This window comes from Parasteatoda tepidariorum, chromosome 1, assembly GCF_982258835.1.
Source record: "Parasteatoda tepidariorum strain Cologne lab strain chromosome 1, Ptep-v5.0, whole genome shotgun sequence".
Taxonomy (NCBI): Eukaryota; Metazoa; Arthropoda; class Arachnida; order Araneae; family Theridiidae; genus Parasteatoda; species Parasteatoda tepidariorum.
This window is the reverse complement of record NC_141755.1, coordinates 48,439,919-48,465,270: the sequence shown is the minus strand read 5'-3', so window position 1 is coordinate 48,465,270 and position 25,352 is coordinate 48,439,919. Positions and strand designations below refer to the sequence as shown.

The window sequence follows — 25,352 nt, the reverse complement described above, 5'->3', positions numbered from 1 at the left end:
AAGCTACTTCCTGTTGAACAATTTCTTAGGACTAGTAGTGTTTGAAAAAGAGCATATATTGCTGCATATTAAAAGATTTTTTAAGTCATTAACATGATTTTTACGACTTTTACTATGCGCTCAAGAAGCTTTTTTTTTTCTTTCAAGTTTTATCTGTAAGTAAAATTACATTAGATAAGTTCATTATCTTGTTTCAAAAAAGAGTTTGCATTTTTATAATGTCAATACCGATGTTAAACTCTAGTAAAAATTTATAGTCCTAAATATAGAAAATCAGAAAAAATTTATCTTTGATGTTTTTCAATGAAATAAAAACCACTTAGACCCCCTTACATAGAAAACATAGAGTCCATTTTCTGTTTGACGAAAACCTTTATAAAAATCAGAGAGATAAGTTCAGATAATAATTTAAATTTTTTTTTGCCCTTTTGGGCAAAATAGAAGCAAATCTATATCTTATAAATTTAAATGTAAAGCAAGATATGCATTTTCCTAAATTAACAGTCTTTTGTTTTGTATCCGATTTGCTCAAAGATTGAAACTGATTTCTATTCATTTCATGAATCTGGGGGCCTCTTTTTTTTTTGGTATTTCGCTTCTTGGAACTAAAATTAACGCAAAGGAAAAAAGATATCTTTCATCTTCATTTCGTGAACTCGATCCCAAAAATACTTTGTTTACCTTTTCCACTTCCAGGACATGGGTAAACCATTCTCTGGAATAAAAAAGAACATTTTCTGCACTGCACACACGAAACGGTCATATAACTCGAGATTCGTCGGCAATCACAAAAAGAAAGAAGAGATGCTGAAGATGAAACCTGATTCCTGATCCCTTGTGGTCTTTCAGAGAAGCTTCTTCTTCCAGCACATCCTCCTCTATTTCCCTCCAATTCCAGTTGCTCCTCAACATCTCCAGGAGTCGGTCGCGCGTATCTTCAGTTGGATTAGTTTTTCAGGACCGGTGTTTGATAACACGTATCGCGTGAATCTGAGGAATCGCTTTGGCGAGATATGAGTGCTGCGGTCGCCGGGGGATCACCGGATAGTGGCCGGCATCGAAACCGGACTTATGATGTAGATCATGATGATGAGGATTCGAATCGAATGAAAACAGAACCCGATTCGGATATCAAGGTAAGGTGTGAAGTTTTTTTTTAAATTTTGTAGAAGGGCTGTAGATAAATTAATTCTTTTTAAATTGATTCAAACACTCGGCATAGGTTTAGGAACCCTTTCGCATTTCTTTGCGAAAGGGTTCCTAAAAATAACAAAAGGGGTGAAAAAATTTAGTTAACTCGGAGCATTAAAAGTGTTCCTTTAAAAAAAAAATTGATCTTATTTTTATTCCGCCTATTTTATTTATTTCATCTTCAATTTTTTATAATTTTATTACTAGTTTGTTTCTATTTTTTAAATAATTAACAAACATCTTTGAATTTTCTAAACTAATTTTTTAAAAAGGTAAGTTTATTTTTGTCAAATTGATTCAAACATGCGGTATAATACTTTTCACAGCTCTTTGCGAACGCAAATAAAAAGAGCAAAAATATTACTAATTAATTTAGAACATTAAGCGTGTTTTTTAAAAAATTGGATTTAATTTTAAAGCTGTATTTTGCTACCACTACTCTTATTCATTTTATGTTCAAGTTCTTATCATTTTATTATTATTTCGTTTCGCTTTTTTAAAAAATTAATGAACACATTTGAATGATTTTATATTATTGTAAAAAGTTATAAGAACAATTCAAAAGTTCAGAGCGAAGAATTTTATGAGTGTTTAAAAATTATTTTTATCTTTTAATTAAGAGTTAAGAATGTAAAATTCGTTATAAATTAAAAATAAATGGAGTAGAGTTAAGTAATATTGGATAAAAACAAATTTAGATATTCCATAATATTTTCTATTTTGAACTTATCAAATATTAAATAACCAAATTGTATTCAATTGTTAAATAAACTTAATGGCGTATAAATTAAATGTTTCAATTTTTTTCAATACATACTGTCTTTTAATACACTTTTTTATTACATGAAATTTTAACACTTTACTTATTTGGTATATACTTTACCTTTTCTTCATTTATATTTTGATATAAATACTGAGGAAAAAAAGTGTAATAAAAAATACCAGAATAACTTAAACTTTACCTAGCACCAAAAGGTACGGTAATGTTTACCGAAGCACTTTGGATTTACTTTTGGTAAAATTAACAATAAAATATGGTTTTATAATATGTGATGAAACTTGGTAAATGTGATAAGATTTAATAGTTTTATCATGATACCTCAGAGCATGGCATAAAAACCATTTATTCAGTTACATTTAATTTTCAGTGTTGTATTTTTTACTAAATGTGTCGTAATAAGAACTATAATTTTGAAAACCAAAATTTTCCGGGAAACCGTTACTATATATACTGGAAAACTACCAAATTAATGGTTTAAATACCATATATTTTGATTACAATTAACTAAAATCATGTTTTTTTAACCAGAAATATCATTATACAGTACAGTAACTTTAGTAGAATTTTTTTTCCTTCTTGTAGTGTATATTTAAAAATAATTTATTTTTATTTATTTGGTTCATTTTTTAAAATGTTTATAAAATTATGGTATACACTTGCATTCATTTCTAAACATTAAATAATTTTATTTTTAGATAAAATAAAAATTATGATATAATTCAAAATAATCTTCTGCCATTTAACATAAAGAAACATTTTAAAAAAAGGTATGTTGTATTCATGCACATCACCGAACTTGCATAAAGCCCTAAATTACCTCTAAATTACCTAGATGTCTAAGTATCCAGGGTTTTAATTTAGTAAGGTTCCTTTTGTAATGCATATATTAAACACGAAAAGTAATGCTGTTAATGCAATGAATAAGTTTAATTGACCGCTAGAAGTTTATTTTAATGCTTATGAATTATTATTTTTTTGAAAATTAATTGATAGCAATTCAATTGAAAATTAGTTGATTTCAATTCAAATAATTTTTCTGCATCTTGAATTCTAGAAATTGAATTTAGTGATTAAAGAAAATTTTGCAATAATGGAAATCTCTAACCATGATTTCATCGCATTCGTCTTCTATTCTTCTTGTGAATCAGAAATTAATTCAAAAGCGAATTTTATTTTGTATTTGAAGGAAATTTCGAAACTTTTTTCCCCCAAAAATATAAATTAAGAGTTTTTCTTGAAGTTTTGTATCGAACTCAAAAGACAAGGTAACATTATTAAACATGGTCAAACATCTGGATTTAAAAGTATCCAATCGCTTTCTAATTTAGTACAGAGGCGACGAACCGCGAACTCTTAATCTACCAACCAATGGGAATATTTTTTTATCAGCTCTCTAGCTTGTGTTGACAAAAATTTCAATTACGGCGAATCATGAATTTCTGTAGTATTGTTTAAAAGATAAAGTATAATTTTTCTTTTGTATTTGTAATAATATTATACATTATATTATTATAATATTATAATATTATACATTACATTTGTAATAATATTATACATTGTAATACTAATGTAGCTAATATTGTAATATTAATATTAGCCACATTAATATTGCTATGCACGGATTGTTATATTATACAGCTTGGATCACTTGTGCACAATTAAATATGTTTAATGTTATCCTGAATGGGGTCTGGAGGCAATTAATAAACAATTTAAGGCATTGTATCAGTCATAAGGTAGGCCTTCCACAGATAGGCCTTCGTCCAGCCTGTTGATGTTAAGATACTAAGCCATCGTCGGCCAGGCCTTAATTCGGAAACTTTCAGTAATGTTCGAATTCTGTTGTGTCCAAAGAAAAATAACTTTTAAAAAAAATAATTACGAATAAAACTTACTACTTTCTTTCTTTCATTTATTTCCTTTTTTTTAGAAAAAAAAATTTTAAGTTCACAAAAGCAGCTTTATTTGTCTTTGGAAAACATTTACATACCAATTGAAATTATTCAAATTAAATTGTCAACAGAAATGATATATTGCTTTTCCGAATTTGTTCCTGTTGAACATTTCCCTTATCAACTTTTTCAATGTATGGTAGATTAATGCATTATATTAAATTTTTTCATTATTATTTTTATTTATATTTTCTAAATAGTTGGTTTTTCAGCAATTTTACTTACATATTTTTTATGCAATGGGGAAATAAATACAGTGATAGTATGGGATTCCGTTTATTAACTTCAAACTTTGACTAGGAATGCAAGCCCATTTGTTTTCATATTTAACTCGAATCCCACGATCTCAAAGTTTTTCAGTGATTTTTATCGATATTATTTATATCAAAACTTCTTTTTTTAATTCTATTTTTTAGTGAGATTTTGTTTAAAGAATAGTTTGTCCTGCTTATTTAGAGAATTATTTTCGACTTTTATTTGATTTTTTTTTTACTTTCACAACGGAAGAATCCCCCACGTCCTTTAAAAATGGCGTACCTTAAGTTTTCCGTTTTAGATCTAGCAAAAATATAATTTATTTTCTCCTTTTCAATTTAAAAAACGGATTTATTGAAATTTTTATTTTATTTCAGTTCTATGCATTAACTAAAATATCATATTTTTACTAAAAACATCGCGTAATTTCTAAATTAAAAAGCAAATCGAAAGAAATATTCATTGCTAACAAGTTCTAAAAATCAATGTTTGTACAAAACGTTGCCACACTGTTACAAATTTAACGTTTTTTGAAACAAATATATCTATTTTTTATAATAACATCTGGATTGCAGTATTTAGGTGTAAAGAATCAACTTACTTTGGCCCAGGTACAGATGCTATATTTAACTCACTAAAAAGTTAAATGGCAGAATAATCCCTCACTCGATGACATACGAATAATGAGGTAGAAACTAATTCGTAATCATCAAAATTAAATAATGTAAGACGTAAAGAAACTATTCACGCAACGTTTAATTCTTTTTCAATTAATTTAATTTTCTAAATATATAATATTTAACAATTATAATACTAAAAAAAGTTTTATGAATTCCTTAGCAAGTCAATATTTAAGTGTAAGTAACTTGAAGAAATGGAATGGATGAAGATTCTTAGAGGTCGTTCATACTTGATTTTTTTTTCAATATCATTGAACCTTTTATCTCACTTCACTGTACTTGTCACATTAAATTACAGAAACAAATAATTGATTTTTAAAAAACATATGATATGTTTCTGTTTATTTCTCAAATTTTATTTTTAAATTGAATGGCATCATAATTCTTCATAAATACTGGTAAAAAGTTAAACAGCAGAATAATCCCTTATAAATATTTATAAAAGGTTAAGTAATAGAATAATCCCTCATAAGTATTGATAAAAAGTTAAATGGCAAAGCAATCCTTCATAAATATTGATGAATAGTTAAATGAATAGTTAATAGTAGTTTGATAAATAGTTAATAGTATAATCTTTTACTCGATGGCATACGAATAATGAAGTATAAATTAATTCGTAATCATCAGATTACGAATCATCAGTTTCTGATTATATTTCATTTTTAAAATTTAAATATGTGTGTTTTAATGAGATTTGTAAGCTTAACAATAATTAGATGTGTACTTATTTCGATGAAAAAAGCCGAAATAAAGATAAAAACAAACATGATAAAAAAAGTATTTAATTTGCTTATTTTATATGTTTAGAATATGTGTGATATCACACATATGTGTGAAAACACACCAAAGTGTGTAACATCACACTTCGTTTAAATTCTTCCTTTACCTTTGTCACTAACTGACAAAATTTCATAAACCCTCTCTCATCCTACTAAGCTTGGCATCATTTGTGGAATTTTCCTTATAAATATTTTAGTGTATTCTCTCTCTTCTTTTCAAATTTTTAACTTATCCTATAAAATGGCATAATTTATATTATGATGCAAAATTTTACATTTATATAAAAATATCATTATTATATTGAGTAATAGATACTATTGTAATTGCTTAACATTATATTCTGCAGGACGATGTACTTACATAAAGGTAAACAAGTTTTATAATTCTTTTGATTCACGCAATTATATAGTGAGAAATATAGATATGAAAATCAAACTAATATACTCAACTTTATGACAGCTCTTCACAGCTAAACTATTGGCTTTACTGATTCTTAAATTCATTCCCCCCCCCCCATTTTGTGTTAATGACTACCTATAATTAATTAGTAACTACCATTATCCTTAATGTGTGACAATAAGTAGGAGATAGAATATCATATAGAATTATCGGATTCTTTTTTGCCATGCAATCAATTCAATATAAAACTATAAATTTACTTTAAATTATGATTTGTTATGTTTCAAACTTATGTGATCGAAATATCCGATGCAAATCAATTTATCAAAATATGTTCTATCTTATTTATTATAACATATTATTGTTATACTTCAGTCGCATTAGAGATGAAAATAATTCTCATATTTCCTTAAATGGGGATAAAATATTTTCTTCATCGTTTTTAAAATAATTAACCATTCGTTAGAAATGTCCTTCACGCATTTTCTTTTTAATACGTGAGGGACGATTTGGGGAATCACTCATCTTCGCGTGGTCTGCCGTACGTGTGTCGTGTTTTGATCTCCAACAAGTTATTTGATCCGGCTCGGCTCTATTTTTAGAAGAGGAAAACTGCCACGGATCCACAAACGTCAGCTGAGAACGCGATCTATTCCTTTGTTTTGGCCACAACGTTCTTCGATTAAGGTTTTGCTTCCAACAAACTGGATAGAATTGAAAAACATAATATCTCCAAAGGATTACAATTTATTTATGGAACTTATAATCGATTTGCCTACTTTTTATAGTCTGATAGAGTTGATAGTTTTGTTTATCTCATGTTTCGCTTGATTCAAAATATATTATACAGACATGTAACCCAAACTTTATAAATCTGCACATTGATCGTGCATTTTAAAATTTAAAAAAAATTGACTGATTGTTGTACATATTTTAAGGGTACTAGTGAAGTAAAGAATTCGGGCATTCCTTAGAATACTACCTAGACTTGATATATGGATATAAAATCAATATTGATGAAGTATATACAATAAAAGTATTATTGAAGTAAAATGCTAGAAAATATCTAGAATAAAATGACGAAATATGAAATAATCAATGTTTCACATATTATCTAAGAATTCTGCAAAAGTCATTTTAATTCTCTCAAGTTTTTTCTTTACTGATTTATTTTTGAAATTATATCGAATGTCTAGACATTAAATATCATGCCTAGAAAAACTATGGAACATATTGAGTATTTAATATTGCTCAAGAAAGCTCCTAGCTCTCTGCCATTTACATATATATCAGAATTACTGAGGATATCCTCAAACGTTTTTATGCCGTTTAAATCAAGGAAAAGGACAGGCCATTTTATGACATGCACCTTATCATCTAAAAACATCTGCCTGAAGATTTCCAACATGAATGGCGGCGTTATCCAGCTGAAAAATCAAATTTCAGTCAATAATAATCTTTACAAATTGTCTAGCTTCATACGATTTGTAGGAAAAGCCATGTTTCGTTTTTCCCGTAAAAGCTTTCCCTTACAGTAAGTCTCCAGTTGTGTTATAGTAGTGAATTCAATTAAAAGATTCAATTGCAAATTCAAAATGCTTTGCAGTGATATATTATTTTCATTAGATAATCTTAAAGATAAGCACTCTTAAATTATTTTTATTAGGCTACGCAAGATGGCCAATGTTGTTATAAGGTCATTATCATTTGTTCGACTCAGCTTTTATACTTTTCCGGTATCATACGAAAATGTATTATCACAATCTCTCAGAAATAAAACTCATACTTTTGACGATTTAGCAATCTTTGAGCTATATTTCGTTAATTTTGAGAATTATTTCGTAACGAAATCAAGTGATTTGTGACTAAATGGGAATTCTTAAATATTCGACGAAAATGTTTCCTCAACTCGAAACCTCAACTCGAAACCTCAACTGAATAGTGGGAGATAGTTAGCTAGAATGACGAAATTATGAAAACTTGACGATCAGAAATAAAGTGCCGAATTAAGTCGAATAGTCTTTATAGTGGTCAAGGTACCGGATCCAAAAAATCCCGGATTCTAATCCCTTCTCAGGTACTGTTCAAATTTAGCTCTCTGTTCTATTTGTCTCGACGAGTTTTCTTTTTTGGAAAAAAAATAGAAGGACGAAATATTTCGTTACTAGTGAGGAAATTTGTTTCCCTGAAAAAGTGACTTCCCCACTTTGACGAAATATTTGCTCGAGGCTTATACCAAGAAACAGTTTCGTCAAAAACGAAGGAAATTTCGTGAAACTTGGGTATCCATTTTGTACACTGAATTATTGATAGAAAATAATGTGAATTTTCTGGAGAAGTTGTCAAGAAAAAATTTCAAAAATTACTTGTTAATCCCGCCCTTGGAAATATTTTCATTATTTCTTTCAGTCGCCATGGAAATGGAGAACTTATATAAATTGGATTGTGCTTTGAGTGTTGCCATTTTTTAAATTTATTAAATTATCTAAAGAAAATGTTGTGGAAATCGCCTATTTTAAAAGCTGTAACAGAAGTTTACTTCAAATAACATTCAATTGCTTCGGAATGAGAAATTTCTGCAATTCAACTTATTATTATTTAAAATTAATAGAAGCTATTAAAGCAATTCAGTTTCCGGGTAACTTTTTATAAATACTTCTTTTCTCCAAAATTAATGAGGGAGTCGAGAGTAGAATGACTCTCAACACAATATATATTTATGGGGGAGGGGGAGAATCCTTGAAAAATTGCCATTATTTTTTTCCCTATTAGTTACGAAATGCTCACCGTAGAAAAAGCTCTTTTGATAGGATTTTTTTCCCCACTAGAAAAAAAAACTGCACTCTTGGGTGTTGCCAAATATTTCTTTTAACTTGTCACGAAGTAAGGATGTTTTATGTCAGGTTTGAGCAATATAGTAGCCAAACATCCTCAAAACTCTCTGTTTATCTTTTGTAGTATTTGTTCAACATGGTTTATATATTCAGAACGGTATACATTAATAACCACTTACTTATATATATTTTTAATTATGGCAGGCGTGCCCACATAGGGTGTCACGGAAGGCTGAGCCAGCAGTGCGAATTTAGTGAGAAAGGTTAAGTTTTCTTTCTCTGATGAGTTTAACAGTTGATAATTCTCGAATCTTAATTATTTTTTAATTCCATCGTACTCCCTCTACATTTTTCTAACCACCATCGTATTTTTAAGTTTCTCAGTTAAATAGTTTTTGCTGCACAAAAATATAAGGCTTCGAATGTTCGTCAAGTTGAACTTTGACTTAGATGTGTTCGTAGTATAAGACTTTTAATTGTCATCAAACGTGTTTTGAATAGATGCGTACGACTGTAGGACTTAGATGTGTTCGTAAAGTTGAACTCGCTTATTGCGAAGTGGCGTTGCATTATTACAAAGTAAAGATTGGCCGAGCTGGGAAAAAAAGGTACCCGTCCACGCATAGACAAAAAGAGCGAAGAAAGTTTTCGAATTTTATTTTTTTTTTCAACCTGAAAAATTGAAAATTCGCGTGTACTTTTATTTTTACTATTTTAATCGAATGCTTGTTCTTGAAAAATCCCAAACCATGAAATTCGTTATTTCCCAAAATCAGTATTCATGGACATACGCTTTCACACACACCCCCTCCTTGATCTTCACTTTTCAAAAATGATCTTGCCACATTTGCAGTATGTTAAATTTCTTTTTCGCAAGCAACACAACTTAAAACAGCATTCACAAAAATCCGAACAATTATTTTTTTGTTATCCGTTTATTTTTTAACTATCGGAATTTGAAACAAAATATATTTCCGTGCGATAGAAAAAAAATTTAAAAAAGAAACTTGTGAAGACACAATTGATAGGTACTAAAAATGGCTTGTAATACATTTAAAAAAAATCGATAAAAGCAAATACAAAATAATATTTTAAACTAGCAAAAATAAAAATATTTTTTAAATTAAGAAAAAGAAAACTGTTTTCTCCAACCTTAATATTGAAACGATTTATTTTCTCACTATTTTTCAACCTTGCTTTACGGCTGAAACTCTAAGAGACTTAGAAGCTTAAAATTACCAAGGTATGTAGAAAAATGTACAAGGAACTCGATGAAATGAAAAAAATACGGTTTGATTATTCGTTCAAGAACTACTGTTAAATTTGTAAAATAAAAAAACTCATGTTGCTTGATCTGCGGTTCACTGAAATGCAACTACAGAGCTGAAATTTGACTTGATGATAGGACCATTTTAAATAATAAGCTTTTTTTTCGAAATTCCTTTCATTGAAAGTTATTGCAATTTTATGTCCTTTTAATGCAATTTTTTTTAATAATAGTTATTTATCCATTATTGTAGCAAAACTTTCTCAAATTCTATGTGCAAAAATTCTTGATGTCAAAAATAACAAAAAATTGGTAAATAAAAAATAAGAGAGAGATCAGCAGGTGTTCTCAGATATACAACTTAATATGTATATATATCGAAATTTTTAAAGACATCAAAACTCAAGAGTGATAAAAAAAACTGTTTACAATGTGAACTGTTGTATGATTAGCGTTTGAAAATCAACAAAACTGTTTCTCATTTATTAATTCTTATTGTGATGCATATTTTGTATTCCTAAATTTAGTTTTTTTTTTTCAAGTGCACTATATAATTTTTCAAATCCAGCTATCATCTTATTTCGTTACGATTAACATAATAACAAAATGTGCTTGCATAAAATTATAACAATTATATATCTTTATAAACCAAGTGACCAGTTTTATCAGTTTTTGAGAGAAAAAAAAAACATTTTGAAGATAAAAGGGGAAGAACAGTTTATATCAATGAAAACAGATTCTGGGAAAAAGACAAATTCGGGCACGGACAGGAACTGTTTTTCATAGCTTAACCCATCCTCAATGTTTAATAACTCTCGGCATTAACTAATTTTCTATATTATTGATTAGCCAAAACTTAGTAATCCTAAAAATGTTTACAGATGGTTGTCCAATCGTTATTTTCGTTGAAAATGTACATAAACCGTTATTTTCCCTCAATCTTCAATGATGAATGAGAAGAAACCACGGAGGCCAGTTAGCGAAGTGAACAGGAGCGAACTGAACGAACACAAACGACGCAAAAATATTAATTATTCAATTTAATAGGTGTTTCTTTAATGTTAGCAAAAAGAAAATATTCTATTACTCCAAATAGGCCGGGATAGCCTGGTTGGTAGGGCACTGGGCCCATGTCCAAGAGTTCGTGGGTTCCATCCCAGGCCTACCAAGGACTCCTCCTGTAGTAAATAGTGACTGATGCACGTTAAATTTGTCGAGTCGCAAAGTCCTCCATGTTCCCATAAGAGATCTCTGGGAGTACTGATCCAGGAGTTTCCTTGTCTTCTGAATTGGTTCAAAATAGCAAGGCTACGGAGTTGAACATTAGTAGTCGTTAATCCAAAATTGGGTCGGCTGTTCAACGACGGATATAAAATATATTGCTCCGAACGAAGCCATGGTGACTCAGGGGATAGAGCTGTCGCCTTCCAATGAGGTGAACCGGGTTCGAATCACAACAACCACTGGTCGATACGAATTCCGCATCCGGCTTGCACCGACCACAGTGCTAACGAAAAATATTCTCAGTGATAGACGGAAAATGGGTTAGAGTCCCCTTGCCGTCAGTCTAGTCCCAGTGGGGACTAGACTGACGGGTTCCGTGGGAGGTTTCCGTGGTTTTAATCTCCATGTAATGCAAATGAAGGTAAGTTCTATAAAAAAAAGTCCTCCGCGATGGTAAATTTCTCCCAATACTTGATCCGGGAGTTCCCTTGTCTTCTGGAATGAATTCAAAATTACAAGGCTACGGTGTTGAACATCAGTTGTCGTAAACCCAAAATTGGGTCGGCTGTTCAACGACGGTTATAAATATAAATATTACTCCGAACGAAGCAAAGAAAAAATGACTTTTCAATAATTCATAGCTTTAGCATTGATTAAATACCACGTATTAGTCATTTTATTTTTATTAAAACCTACACTGTAAAAAAAGATTTCTCAAAATTGAGCAAAAAATGCGTCAAAATAGCTCCAAAACAAAAATAGTCGAATTTGAATACCCCTTGTTCTCAATATTGAGCATGGTGACAAGCTCAAAACAGCATATACTCATTATTGAGACCGTGCCCACTTATTATTAAATTACTCAAAATGAGTACATGATGTGTGATTTTTGAGATTTTTGACTAAAAAATTCATAAATACTGTTTTGATAATAATTAGTTCTCATTACTGAGTAAATAGGTGGAATATCAGAAACAATACCATTTGTGTCTGAGCTATTTCGACAAATTTTTGGTGAATTTTGAGAAAACTTTTTATAGCATGTTTTCAGTGTCATATTGGTACACCTTCATCAGTGGGACAAATGGTTGGAGGTAGGATTAGTTTTGCCATTTGCCCTATTAATTAAGGTGTACCAATGTGGGCCTATAGGTTTTAATATCTTTCTTGTACTATTTGCTATGTTTTTAATGCCTTTTTTCCAAATGATAAAAGTACCAACGTAACAGCAAAACTCGCATAGGCTTCAATAAAAATTTTATTATTTGTGATATTTTTGATACCATTTCGAAAGAAGGTGTACCAATGCGACACGAAAATGCTTATAAGTTTTAATAAAAAACTTTATTATAAGTGACATTTTAATTCTTAGCTTTTCTCTCATTTACAACACCATCTGCAACATTGCCTGTATTGAAAGTTTTATTGTTGAAAAACTAAATAGTAAAAAAATAAAAATGAAACAATAATTAATAATTATCTCCATGCAAAGAAAGAATATTCAGCTGCTAATTAATAATTTTTACCTTCTGATAATAAATCATATTTCTGTTTCAAAACATAGAAAAAAAAATAATAATTATGCCATGAATACAAATACTATTCTCAATTTATCACACTTAAGCATATTATAATCATTATTATTAAAATTATTCGGAAGATATGAATTCAAAATCTTAAAGATCTTATCAAGGTAAAAAATATAATAGCGATGTTCTAAATATCAATTACTAGGTATTAGGAGCCCTTCATTTCATAATTCATTCTCAATACAAGTAACCCTTTTGACTCAAATTGGACACCGGTGTCCCTTTTATATATATATTTTTTCTGACTCTCTATTTACAAGCAAATATGTATTTTGGTACTTTTTAATAATAAGAAAACAGTCTAATGGTTACTAAAATAATCTGCTAGATTATCGGAATGATATTTATACTAAAATATAAAATCCAGAAAATGAAGTTCGAATTTTTTTTTCATTTATATTCAAAAATTTATCAATAAGTGTTTTTATAAATTAAAGAAATTTTAATCATGAATAGCTGTTTCTCTTAGATTTAAATAACTGCAAATTTGAAAAATTATTGTTTCGAAGTGAGTCGTGTTTGGAAGATTTTATCTTTAACGCAGTAAAAGCACGGTGTTTCAGACTGTATTTCCTAACCATAAATTATTTAAATGCTAAATATAATATTTTCCCCCACTTATTTTGCCTAAATTAATACAAAATACTGAAAAATATGTTTAATAAATTTTCTGCGTCAAAGGTTTAACTGGGAATTAACCGATGATATTTCAAAAACGTTTGAAGAATGCGATTTAAATATTCGATGATGAAAATAATGAAATATGAAATTATTTTCATAAATAGGTGATCGAAATTACAATAGATGTTAAGAGGCATGCGTTAAAGGTCAGCGCTCTCTCTTTCTATGCAGGAAGATATCTTATCTACCTTCTCATATTACACAGACGAACGTGTTGGAGTATATGAATAGCATTTCTGGAATGAAAGCATCTTAAGAGATGATGTCACGTGTCATTTTCCGATGCCATCTCCCGCAATCTTTTATTTTATTTCCTGCTTCACTTTCTTACATCTCTCAAATACTATTTATATTATATATAGTACCTTTAATTTGGAGGGCCAATGAAAAAAATAATTTTAGAAGCTTTTAGAATTAGTTTGATTTTAAATTTTTTTGGCAGATTTTTCAAGAAACATTTCCTGAGCGATGATTTTATCTTCCAATGTATTTTCATATTATTCATTGATTGAGGAAGCATGATTATTATTTATAAAGGTTTCAAAGGATCTTAAAAACAAATATACGAAGACGGTTTTAATTTTCTAAGAATGTTTTGAAATCTAAGTTTTCATAGGATTATCGCAAGCATATAAATAAAAATTTAAAATTACGCCATAATACATTTTGCGATTGCGACTAGAGATTAGAATATGCATTTACCATGTTTTTTGATTTATTTACTCTTTAAACAAAAGAAAAAGTTGTTATTTTTATCAGGTTAGTAAGTTTTTTTTTTTTTTTAAACCTGTAAACTTTTTTTTATACGGAAATAATAGGAAAAGTTTTACTTTTTAATTATTGGACGAGCAGCATTAAAGGAGTTCATCGTAAAACTATTTAAAAGAAACTTATGAATTAAGTAAATAACCCCAAGAAACTGAAACGGTAAGACATTACTTGATTAAAAAACTTCATTGGCCCTGAAGAATATGCAGATGGAAATGAAAGTCGACATTTTCAAACATTCAAAAATGGCGCTTATTTCCAAAACTTGTCAGACATGAAAGTGAAAAAAATTTATTTGAAATCTGAAACGAAAGGCTTCCAACGAATAATGTAAAACAAAGGGGAAGCGCTTAGAAATGCATTTTACCGTGATTTGCCCCTCTCGGCTACAGTGGTTTTTCTTGTTCTTTTTTTTTCCATCCTTATTTTTGTTTCACTCTCAACTATTTTGTTTTTCTAGTTTTGTTTCTCACCTTTATTTTCCAATTAATCCTTTATTTAACCCCGATAACTACAAATATTGAAATGAAACTTTTTAGTTTTTCTTTTATTTGATAAGGAGTTCATTGTTCAAATTTGAAACTTCTATCTTGGAAAGAACATTTTTAGCATAGCTGCTAGTTATGATAAATACTCTCTAATTACCCTGATAAATCCAATAATTACAAATATCGAAATGAAGCTTTCTCAGTTATTCAATTTCTCTCGTAAAGAAAACGTGGACCTAATTTGAGGCTTCGAACTTGATAAAAATATTATTTAGTATTACTGCCAATTACGCTTATCACTCGGTAATTTCCTTGATAAACCCCGATGTTTACAAATACCGATATGAATATTTTTCAAAACTGAGACTTGCTTAGTTTTTCTACTTATCTTATAAAGGTTCATCATGTTCTAAATTTAAGACTAACATCTTGGTAAAAATGTGCTACTTGGCTAGCAATTTTAGGCCAATTACATTTTAATTTCTGAAATAATTATAAGATATTGAAACGTAACTTTTTTGGCTTTACTTTATATCTGACAAAGAAAGCATGGTCAAAATTTGTGATTTCTATCTTCGATTCTTATGTTAGAACAAATGCGTTGAACGAAAGGTAGAAGTTGAGCCGCGAAAAATGGTGATTGGAAATTGTACCGAGATTTAAGAATATAAAATTTAGATTCGAACAAAAGTTAAACTAGCTTTAAACTTCTAATCGTGGTTCAAAAAAACAAAAAACAAAAAAAATTAGAATATGGCGGTAATCCCGATCAGTCTACCAATGGAAATATTCACATCAGATGTTAAATCTTTGAAAACCATTAACGAGATTCAAACCTGTATCGTCTCAGCGCAATACATTTACAGTGTTTATTTTGTTATTATAGAATGAATGTTTTATAATTGCATAGTTATTTCACAAAAGGCACTTTTTTTAACTTTATTAATTTTTAATTAATTATTTAATTTGATTTTTTAATTGTTAGTTTGTTTTATTTCTAATCCATGAATCATCGATACAATTTGTCTTTTCTACATTCATCCAGCAATAACAGCGTAGAAAATGCTTCTAAAAGCATATGATCATCAGCTCTGAATCTGATCTTAGAGTCGAACTAACCACAACAGGTTTCTTTGACGATAGTGCTATTTTATTGTACTCAATAGTAGAGAGCGTAACCTGTTAAATTGACTACTTGTCTAAGTAAGTTGATCTCAGTAATCAAGTCAAAGAAATAGACTCCCCTCCAAAGAATATAGACTCTCCTCTATATTCTTTGGTCAAGTACCCATTTGGCAAAAACAGTTGCTTAACTTCTTTTTAAGCTTATAATAGGACTTTAAATTGCTTAATCGCTTACAGTAAGTTATCATTACATCATATTTTAATGTAGATTGTGTAGAAAACAATTGATTAACCTTTTTGTACCCTAAAAAAAAATATGGTCAAAACTATCTGAATATTGTAAAATTTAACGTGTTTCTGGCTCTATTTAAATACAAAACACTGTAAATTTTACCGAAGCGCTTTGATAATGATTTTAGAAAATTAACAATAAAATATGATTTCATAACATAAGATATAATTTATTAAATATGGTGAAATTTGGTAATTTTGTCAAGAGACCTTAGAGCAATGGTTCCCAATTTTTTTCAGCTACGGAACCCTGAACGATCGAACTTTGTTTGACAGAATCCTGACTTTTAAAAAAAGTTCATTAAGAGTTGTAAATATGCTAACAAAGGAAAAAAATTAATTCAGAAAGGTTTAACATAGATGAAATTTTTTTATTGTTTTATCAAATCTTAAAATTAGTGACTAAAATTATTTAATAAGATCTTACAGTTAGATTTTATGTTAGGCAGTTAAATTCGCAAGTTTGCAGAGGCTACGTTTTTACCGTATAAATTAGGTCTAATAGTCTCAGCCGTTTAAGTTAAAATTGGATTAAGTAAGCTAAAATATGATTTTGGAAAAAGAACTGTTATAAATTGTGAGAAGTGTTATCAGATAAAATTATTTCGTTACTCTAGAATTTGGTTCTTTTATTTCTAATTTCAGAATTTGATGAGAAATAATGATGGCATAGGTTTTTAGTAACTTATTCAATGTGCTTTGGAAAGAAATGCATTTGCTATTCCTTTTTTGTTGCAATTTCACAGAATTATTTTCAAAAAAATTACCTTAAAATTAAATTAATAACGGATTGTTAGGTGCATACAAACCTTTTACAGGTTTTGAAATCTTATTTACTGGTTTAAAATAAAAATCCTAACTTACGGAACCCTTGTGACCTTTCCATGAACTAAGGCATCGCGACGCATCATTTGGGAACCTCTCTCTTAGAGCATGACATAAAAATAATTTATTTTGTTAAATTTACTTTTCAGTTTTGTTTTTGTGTTTTTTCAGTTCTCTGTTTTGTTTTACCACACATTACTAAATGCGTGGTAAAAAGAACTATAATTTTGAAAGCCAGAACTTTTGGTAAAGCGTAACCATATGAACGGAACCAAATCAATGTTTTGAATACCACATATTTCGGTTTTATTTTCTGTAAAATTATGTAGTTCTTTTTTTAAATTAAAAATGTCATCACTACACTATACGGTAACTTTACCAGAATTTTTTTCTACGTGTACATTAATTATATTTCATTTTTTAATTTTATGCACTAAATAACGATGATTATTTTTCTTAGTGCCGGCTTTGCATACGTAATATACCTATGCACAAATAAAGAAAAGAATTCAAAATACTAAAGCAATTAAAATTAATAATATAACATCCATACCTATGCACATTGTTTCTAAAAAGTATTTGTAAAATTAAGAAGATATTATTAGCACACTAAGAAGATATTAATAAGGACACTTTGAATTACACCAAATTCGAAAAATTTCATGCATTTCAATTTTTCAAAGAAATATTTAAATTTTTTAAACTTTGTCCAAGAACAATATTTCGTACAAAGGTTATTAAATATACTTTAAAAATATGTCTTTTCATTAATAAATATATTTTTCTTTTACATTTTACTAAAAAAATTATCTTAACAACTCTATTTTTTTTAAAAAATTTTTAAAAACCATTCATTGTTTAATAAGTAACATTTGCCTTTAAAACCATAAACCTTTAAATAATTTCATATAGTATTTGTTTATGTCTTTATTTGTGGCCAAAATTTTTAAAAATTTCAATCATTTTATGCAAAAATAATAATATTTCACATTGAAGTAATATTTAAGTAATATTTTTAAGTAATATTTTTAATTCATGTAGTTAAGCAAATGTATTAACTAATATATCACTGAATTTTTAATTTCTTTTTTATCTAACTTGGTATTGAAGATATCTTGTATATTTAACTTGTACCCAGAAAAAAATAGGATGAAACAAATAATAAAGTGTTAAAAAATAACTCATTTTTAAGACAGTAAAGATCTTATGTCTCTCTAAAATTTCTTTCTAAGAAATTAATTGTAACTCAAACTTGAGAGTACCCTTTTATCTATTTACAAAAGTTTATATAATAAATAAAAAAAAATTCTTTATTTTCGCTCTTATTTGTGTTTTTTTTTCTTCTTTATTTTCTGAAGAATCAATAACAAATTCTTTGTTTGTTATGCCAACATCTGTACTTTATAGGGCAACTTTTCTTTTAAACTTTCCCCTAGCGTTGACCTTTGCGCCCCTCCTATCCATAGAATAACATGAAATAGGATGGTTTCAAATTCAGAAATAGCACCTCCCCTTTCTCATATTTCTTCTTCAGAATTTAAAAAAAAAGTGAATAAATGAAAAATAACTGCAACAAAGGGAGACAAATTTAAATGGAAAAAAATTGTCTTAATTTATTTCATCTTTTGCATCTGAAAAAAAAATCATTCCATTATATTATTAAAACAAAAAATCAATAATAACTTTTTTCTTCGTTTTATTTAAATCAGTAGAAAAAGTTTTAAATTTCTAATAAAAAACGACGTTGTTGTAGGTGTAAAATAAAAGTTTACCAGAATTGCTTTTTTAATCTTGGAAACAGTAAATATTAAAAATGGTGAAAATTTAACCCAAATGAAAACTTTAATACTTACTTTTTGTTCTACTTATGAAACGAAATAAATTTAGAATACTAAGACCTTTTGAAAAGTTAGCCTTCAATGTGTACCTTTTTGTTAGTATTCTAATTTGAATTTGCGTATTTTATCTCAAACAGACGATTCAGATTTAAAACAATTTGTTGAGTTTTGATAAATGTGAAAATGAAGTAACATTACTACTTCAGCTTTAAAATTAATTATTACTATCTCAAGTAACCGAATTTACGGAGTTATTCGCGGCCTCAACTCACCTTGTAAAAAATTCAGAATCAAATCACAATAAAAAGTACGGGTACTCAGGGTACCCCTACTTTTACTGTAATATCCATTTTTATCGGAACATGTTACGGAACAAAAAATTTGATGAGCCGTAATTTTTAGAGTAATAATTTCCGTAAAATCGCATTGAATCACTCCCAGTAATTAAACATTACTGTAAAATTTACGGTATAATATTTTACAGTAAAAATGGTTTATACGGATGATACACCCAAAGTACCGGTACTTAATATAATGTGATCCGGAATTTTTTACTTTTAGCTCATTTAGGAATAATAACAAAATTATTGAAAAATGTTTTTATGTTACAGAAACAATTTTGTAATAATTTAACTTTACCTCAAACAGTCTAAAGATGTGAAACAATTTGATGATGAATTCTGATAATTGTGAAAATGAAGCTTTACTTTTGCAACAATAAGATTTGTTACTATTATCTCCGGTAACGGAATTTACGAAGCGGATACGCAGCACTGTCTTCATAAATCCAAATTTATGTTTGACCTCAACACAATTAGACATGGATCAATGTTGCAGAAATTCAGATTTATGCAACATACGTGTAACTGGTCCTCAAACATAAAAACTTAATAGTATTTAAATTTAAGTTGATTTTTATACAATGACATTAAAAAAGGGAGTAAATTTCTATATAGTTAAGCCTGTAATCAAATGACTTTTAGATTTTTTGCGGTATTCTCTCATTTTTTTTTTAACAGACAAACAAAAATTTTATTGGGAACAAAAACAAACACATAAATACAAAGAATATATATTCGCCGCCAAGAGGAAAATCCTGTTCAGGCGACAAAGAAAGGTAATACAATAAATTTAAAATACATGAAACTATAAAAAAAAATAACAAAGGTAACATAAGAAATTAATTTGGATTGGCACAAGACTGGTATAAAAAATCAAATGCTTCCTTTAAAGTGAAAAATAGAGATCTAAATCGTCGATGTTCATTACAAATTGAAATAAAGCACGCTTAAAAGAAGAATATATTTGGATATTTTGCAACTGAAATAGTAATTTATTATAAAATTTATGTGCTAAGTAAAAAAAACTGTTTTCGTGAAATTTCTTTTCTATAGTGGGGAATCTCATATATTTCAGTTGGTCTCCTTACAGACACAATAGTTTTTAATTTGCATATTAATTTATTGTTGAGTAAATAAAACAAAATACGAAAAAATACATTATGGCGAAATGGTAATAGATTAATTCTTGTATATATATTGGTAGTAGTTATACTTGAATTATTTATATTTAGAGAATTAATAATCTTGAAGCATTTATTCTGAACTGAGATTAAAGGAAGTAAACTAGTTTTATATTCACCCCCATATATTATTGCACCATAATTAATTAAAGAATAAAACCAAGAGTAATAGAGTGCTTTCGCAAAATTAAAATGAATTTTATTCTTAAGGTGATAAAGTTTAACTAAAACAAAACGCAATTTTTTAACTTAATTGTTAATGTGTGTTTTCCATTTTAAATTAGAATCGATATATAGTCCTAAATATTTGATATTATTTACAGATTGTAGAATGTAGCATTGACAATTTTCATTAGTACTTTTACAGGAGAGAGAGTGAAATTTTAAATTTAAGTTAAATTCTGATTTTCTTAAACTGAAATAAATATATTTAGTTTTATTTAGACTTAAATTTAAGTCATTTACTGTAAACCATTTTGAAATTACGCGTAAATCAGATTCAATTTGAAAAATTAGTTGATTTAAATCAGTGCAAGAATACAAAATTACGGAATCATCAGCATATGTTATCATCTTACCAAAAAGTTTGAGTTGACAAAAGTCATTGATGAATATAATAAACAATAAGGGTCCTTTTGTTTATTATATTCATAATTAGGCTTTATAACTTTAGAAGCAAGTTTTGAGATGTTTTAAAACGGAGTCTCAACCCTACATTTCATTACTTTCTTAAAAATAAAAGCTTAAATAAAAAAATAATCTGCAGATTCTGTAATTGTCTGCAGAGCCCCGTGTTGTGTCGGAGATTCTGCTACTGCTCTAAAAATGTCCACAAACATGGATTTTCGAAAGTAATCAAATGATCTCGAATTATGTGCAATAGGATACTAACTTTCTCTTGTTGTTACATTTATGTCCCCAAATATTTAAATGAAATTCCAGCTATTGACTAAGTTGGTGTCTTCTTCAGTTTAAACCAACATAAACATAAACCATCCCTAAGTAATTGGATCCTTTGTTTATATGCTCTCTTGATAGTTCCCCCCTCTTGACTATCGCTATCACTGAACGAACCTACATCCGTCGTATAACATTTCATTTTCAAGAACTTCGTAGTGATTGTCGATTCTTGTACATTTTCTCGAGGTGATCATATTTCAAGTACGCCTTCTTTTATCCAAAAAAAAAAAAGAAAGTTTAACTTATAGATCCCACGCCTTTTAATTTTATCTAGTTCTAAGGTTGAAAGAATAAGCTCTTGAAAGAAAGATGATATTCAGCTTTTGAAGAAAACATACACTCATCTCTTTAAAATGTCGAAAAAGATATCTGAAATAGGATGACATTTGAGACTTTATTCCGGTTTAATATTTTAAAATCCAATTTCAATAGTTAAAAGTGGTTTTAAGGCTTCAACTTTTTTAAAAACCCTATTTTAATAAGCTTCCGTAAAGGGAATTTGAAATGCTGAAATAAAAAGAGCTATTCATTCCTATTGAATTATCGGGAATATTTATTCTTAAGATTTTTCTGAAGATTTTCATGCTCTTCCTGTTAATAAATTTCCAACAGAATTCCGAAGGATATTTTATTCATGCAAAAATTAGAAGAAATTCTGATATTCAAAAGAATGTGACAATTATTAAACTGTTTAACGCGATAACACTCTTTTTCCAACAATCAAGAGGATGCTATACGAGGGAGAAACTTTCCATAACAAATTCTGTTTCGTCTTTATTAGTATTTTAAAGTTTAGAAAAAAGTGCGTTCAGGTATATCTAGAATAGAAATTTCAAATGCTGAAAAGAATTTTGCAAACAAATTATGGTAAGATTGCTTTCCCATTTCGTAATCTCGAGTCCAACAGTTGCTCTTGACTGAGGTGGCTTTTGCACAATCTGTTTAAAAAATACTTGTATTTGCCATTCTACTTAAAAGAGAAATTTCGGAAATGGTTCAAATTTTAACAAAGAGCTATTAAGAGAGCAGCGGTAGCTCAAAGGCACGTCTCCCAATGAGGTGAACCTGGATCCAATCCCAGCGGTGGTTGATTTATGCGAATTCTGCTAGCACGACCGCAGTGCTGATGTAAAATATCCTCAGTGGTAGACGGATCATGGGTAAAAATTATTTTGCCGTCGGGTTGAACGTAGGAGGTTTTCGTGGTTTCTCTCTCTCCAGACGTGTGGGTCGTGGACAGACGTGTGGGTTAGTTGCGCCAAAAAGTCCATCACGAAGGCTAGTTTGTTCTAATACTTGATGCTGGAATTTTCTTGTTTTCTTCATTGGATTTAAAATTACAAGGCTTTGGAGTTGAACATTGATAGTCGTAAACTTAGAATTAGGTCGGCTGTTTAGCACAAAATAAAATATAAAATAAAAGAGTTATTAAAACAGTAAATGACAAAAAAAAAAAAGAACACAGGCATAAAATGACCGAAGAAATCAGCTCGGAAAAAAGCACTGGAAAAAACATAACTTTAGTAATTATATGAATTTAACCACTGATTTGATTCGGATTGTTTAAGCGCGAATTTAATGTAATTAAATATTTATCAAAATTAATTAAGGTTCGAACACAAGCTTAAAATTTCGGAACGAAGTTTAACACATTTTAACTGAACATTTTTATTATATATACTATATTATATTATATTATATATCATTTATAACACATTTTTATTATTTTTAACTGAATTATTAGGACTCTTAAATTTATTTAATAAAATAATTTATTAAAAAATATTAAATTTTATTAATTGCAATTGTTGTATTGTGATTTAATATTCGTATAAAAATAATAATTTTTAAAATAGGGATTTTTTTTAAATAAAATATAACAAAGATAACGAAATGTTTCATATCAATACAAATGTATTAATATGAAACATTTCGTTATCTTTGTTAAAAATTTTTAACTTAAAATAAAATCGACTTTCTGAGCAGCTACTGAAAAGCCAAGCATTATATGCAGAAATATTATTATAGGAAAAAATATTAAAATACTAATTGTTAACCCTTGTTCATTAATTAATTTTTAAATAAACTATCAAACAACTTTTTTGAATGAATATCAAATTACATACAATTCAAGCTCAACGGCCCCAATGGAATAAGAAGGTAAAACTCACACAATTTTAAATTTTTTTTTTCTGGATCTTCTCCCCGATTATTTTTCCAGGTTGTTGTTTTTTTGGCCTTTTTATCGTTATTTACATCAACAGAGAATATCTCAAAAATATAATAGAAATTTGCTCATGTCGAAGTAAGGATATTTTTCAGGTTTATCTATAGTGGTAGTTCCAGAATTTTCTCTGCAGAATAGATTTATGCTCCCCCTCATGTCTAATTAGTCTGCCTATTCTTCGGGGCATACCATAATTTTGTGTATGAAAATCTGATCATGAGGTAAAAAGTTAATCAGAGTGTTACGTTTCTTTTTTTTATTTTTTATTTTTGCATGCTGACAGTTTGAGAATAGACGATTGAGGGTTTTCAGTAGTGGTTGAGAGACAGAATTTAATGAAAACTAAAACAAAACACCTTTGTTCAAACTAAACTAAGTTGACTTCAAAACTTTCTGGTTTCTGTTTTTGTGAATTTGCCAGAAACTACGAAGACAAGGCTGAAAAAAAAAAGAATGAAAGAAATTAAAATTTTATCAGGACATAATAAGTATTTACTCTTGGAATAAATAGTTCAAAATGAATAAATGAAAAAAGTTAATGCTCAAAAGTGCTTGAGAAATATGCTTGAATTATGTATGTTCGATTTTACTGGTATATAAAGGAATTTTAAAAAAATAACTATTTTTTTTAAAGATTTAACAAAAAAGGAAGATTTGAGCCACAAAGTAATTCTTAGTATATTTTTTAACATAAAAAATGATATAGATGCTAGAATAAAGTCACAAATTATTTTATACCTGATTTTTATGAAGAAAATTATTTGTCTAACAAAAATACTTCCAACAGAAATTTTATTAAATCTCAAACCACTTTAATACTTATCTTAAGTTGAGAACTCGAGTTAGAAAAATTCTGAATTTCTTAACCTGTCAACAATTAAATCATAATTTCTAAATATCAATAATACTGGAATTATCTATTTGATTTAACCCTCTGAACGTTAGTCTCGGCTTTTTTCGAACTTTCATTTGCATACTTTCCTGCATAAAAAAACCGGTTTCTCGATGTGTTAGAATGAGAAAATAGTGTGTAGTAGGAAAATTTCAGTACAATTCCACACAGGGAAAGACTAATATAATCATAACATTATAATGAATCAAAAATATAAAAATGTATATTAATATTCTATATTTATATTCCGTTCAAAATATTTAAAAAAAAACTATCATAATCTAATTTTTGTAAAATTCAATTAAAAAAATATATTCTTACAATTGTATTTACTAGCGACGCCAACATTCTACTATTACTATTCTTACAATTGTATTTACTTACGAGACACCAATTAATTAATTGATTAATTAATGAAAAACCACTTACACTATTCTTTTTACAACCACAAGAAACAACATTCAAGTTTCTTTTCTTTTTTCAGGCACAAAAATGTGCATAATAGAGGTTACAAATGAACACTTAAAAGGTAAGAAAAGACAGAAACGTTAGCAAAATCTGACGGTGGGGAACCCTGGGATAAAAAACAAACAAACATAAGAACTAATATGGTTGACCAATGAAACTTGAACCCTAGAGATATTTCTAATAATCGTTCGTCAATTCTTCTCTTTTACACCCGACAGTCAAACTGGTTTTGATGTTTTTAGTCCCACCTTTCCCATTTTGTTTCTCTTTTGCTGAAACATTAATTTCAAACCCCTATGCCTATTTCGCCCCTGG

The 25,352-nt window shown here is 28.5% G+C and overlaps 1 protein-coding gene across 1 annotated transcript in view; it reads left to right on the top strand.

The window, feature by feature from the left end:
• Positions 1-839: 839 nt before the first annotated feature.
• Positions 840-25,352, top strand: part of LOC107440400 (uncharacterized) — a 60,063-nt gene continuing 35,550 nt past the window's right edge. Inside the window, exon 1 of the mRNA XM_016053308.5 lies at positions 840-1,136. Coding sequence (XP_015908794.1) covers positions 1,014-1,136 — 123 coding nt within the window. The 5' untranslated portion in view covers positions 840-1,013. The remainder of the gene's footprint in view (positions 1,137-25,352) is intronic.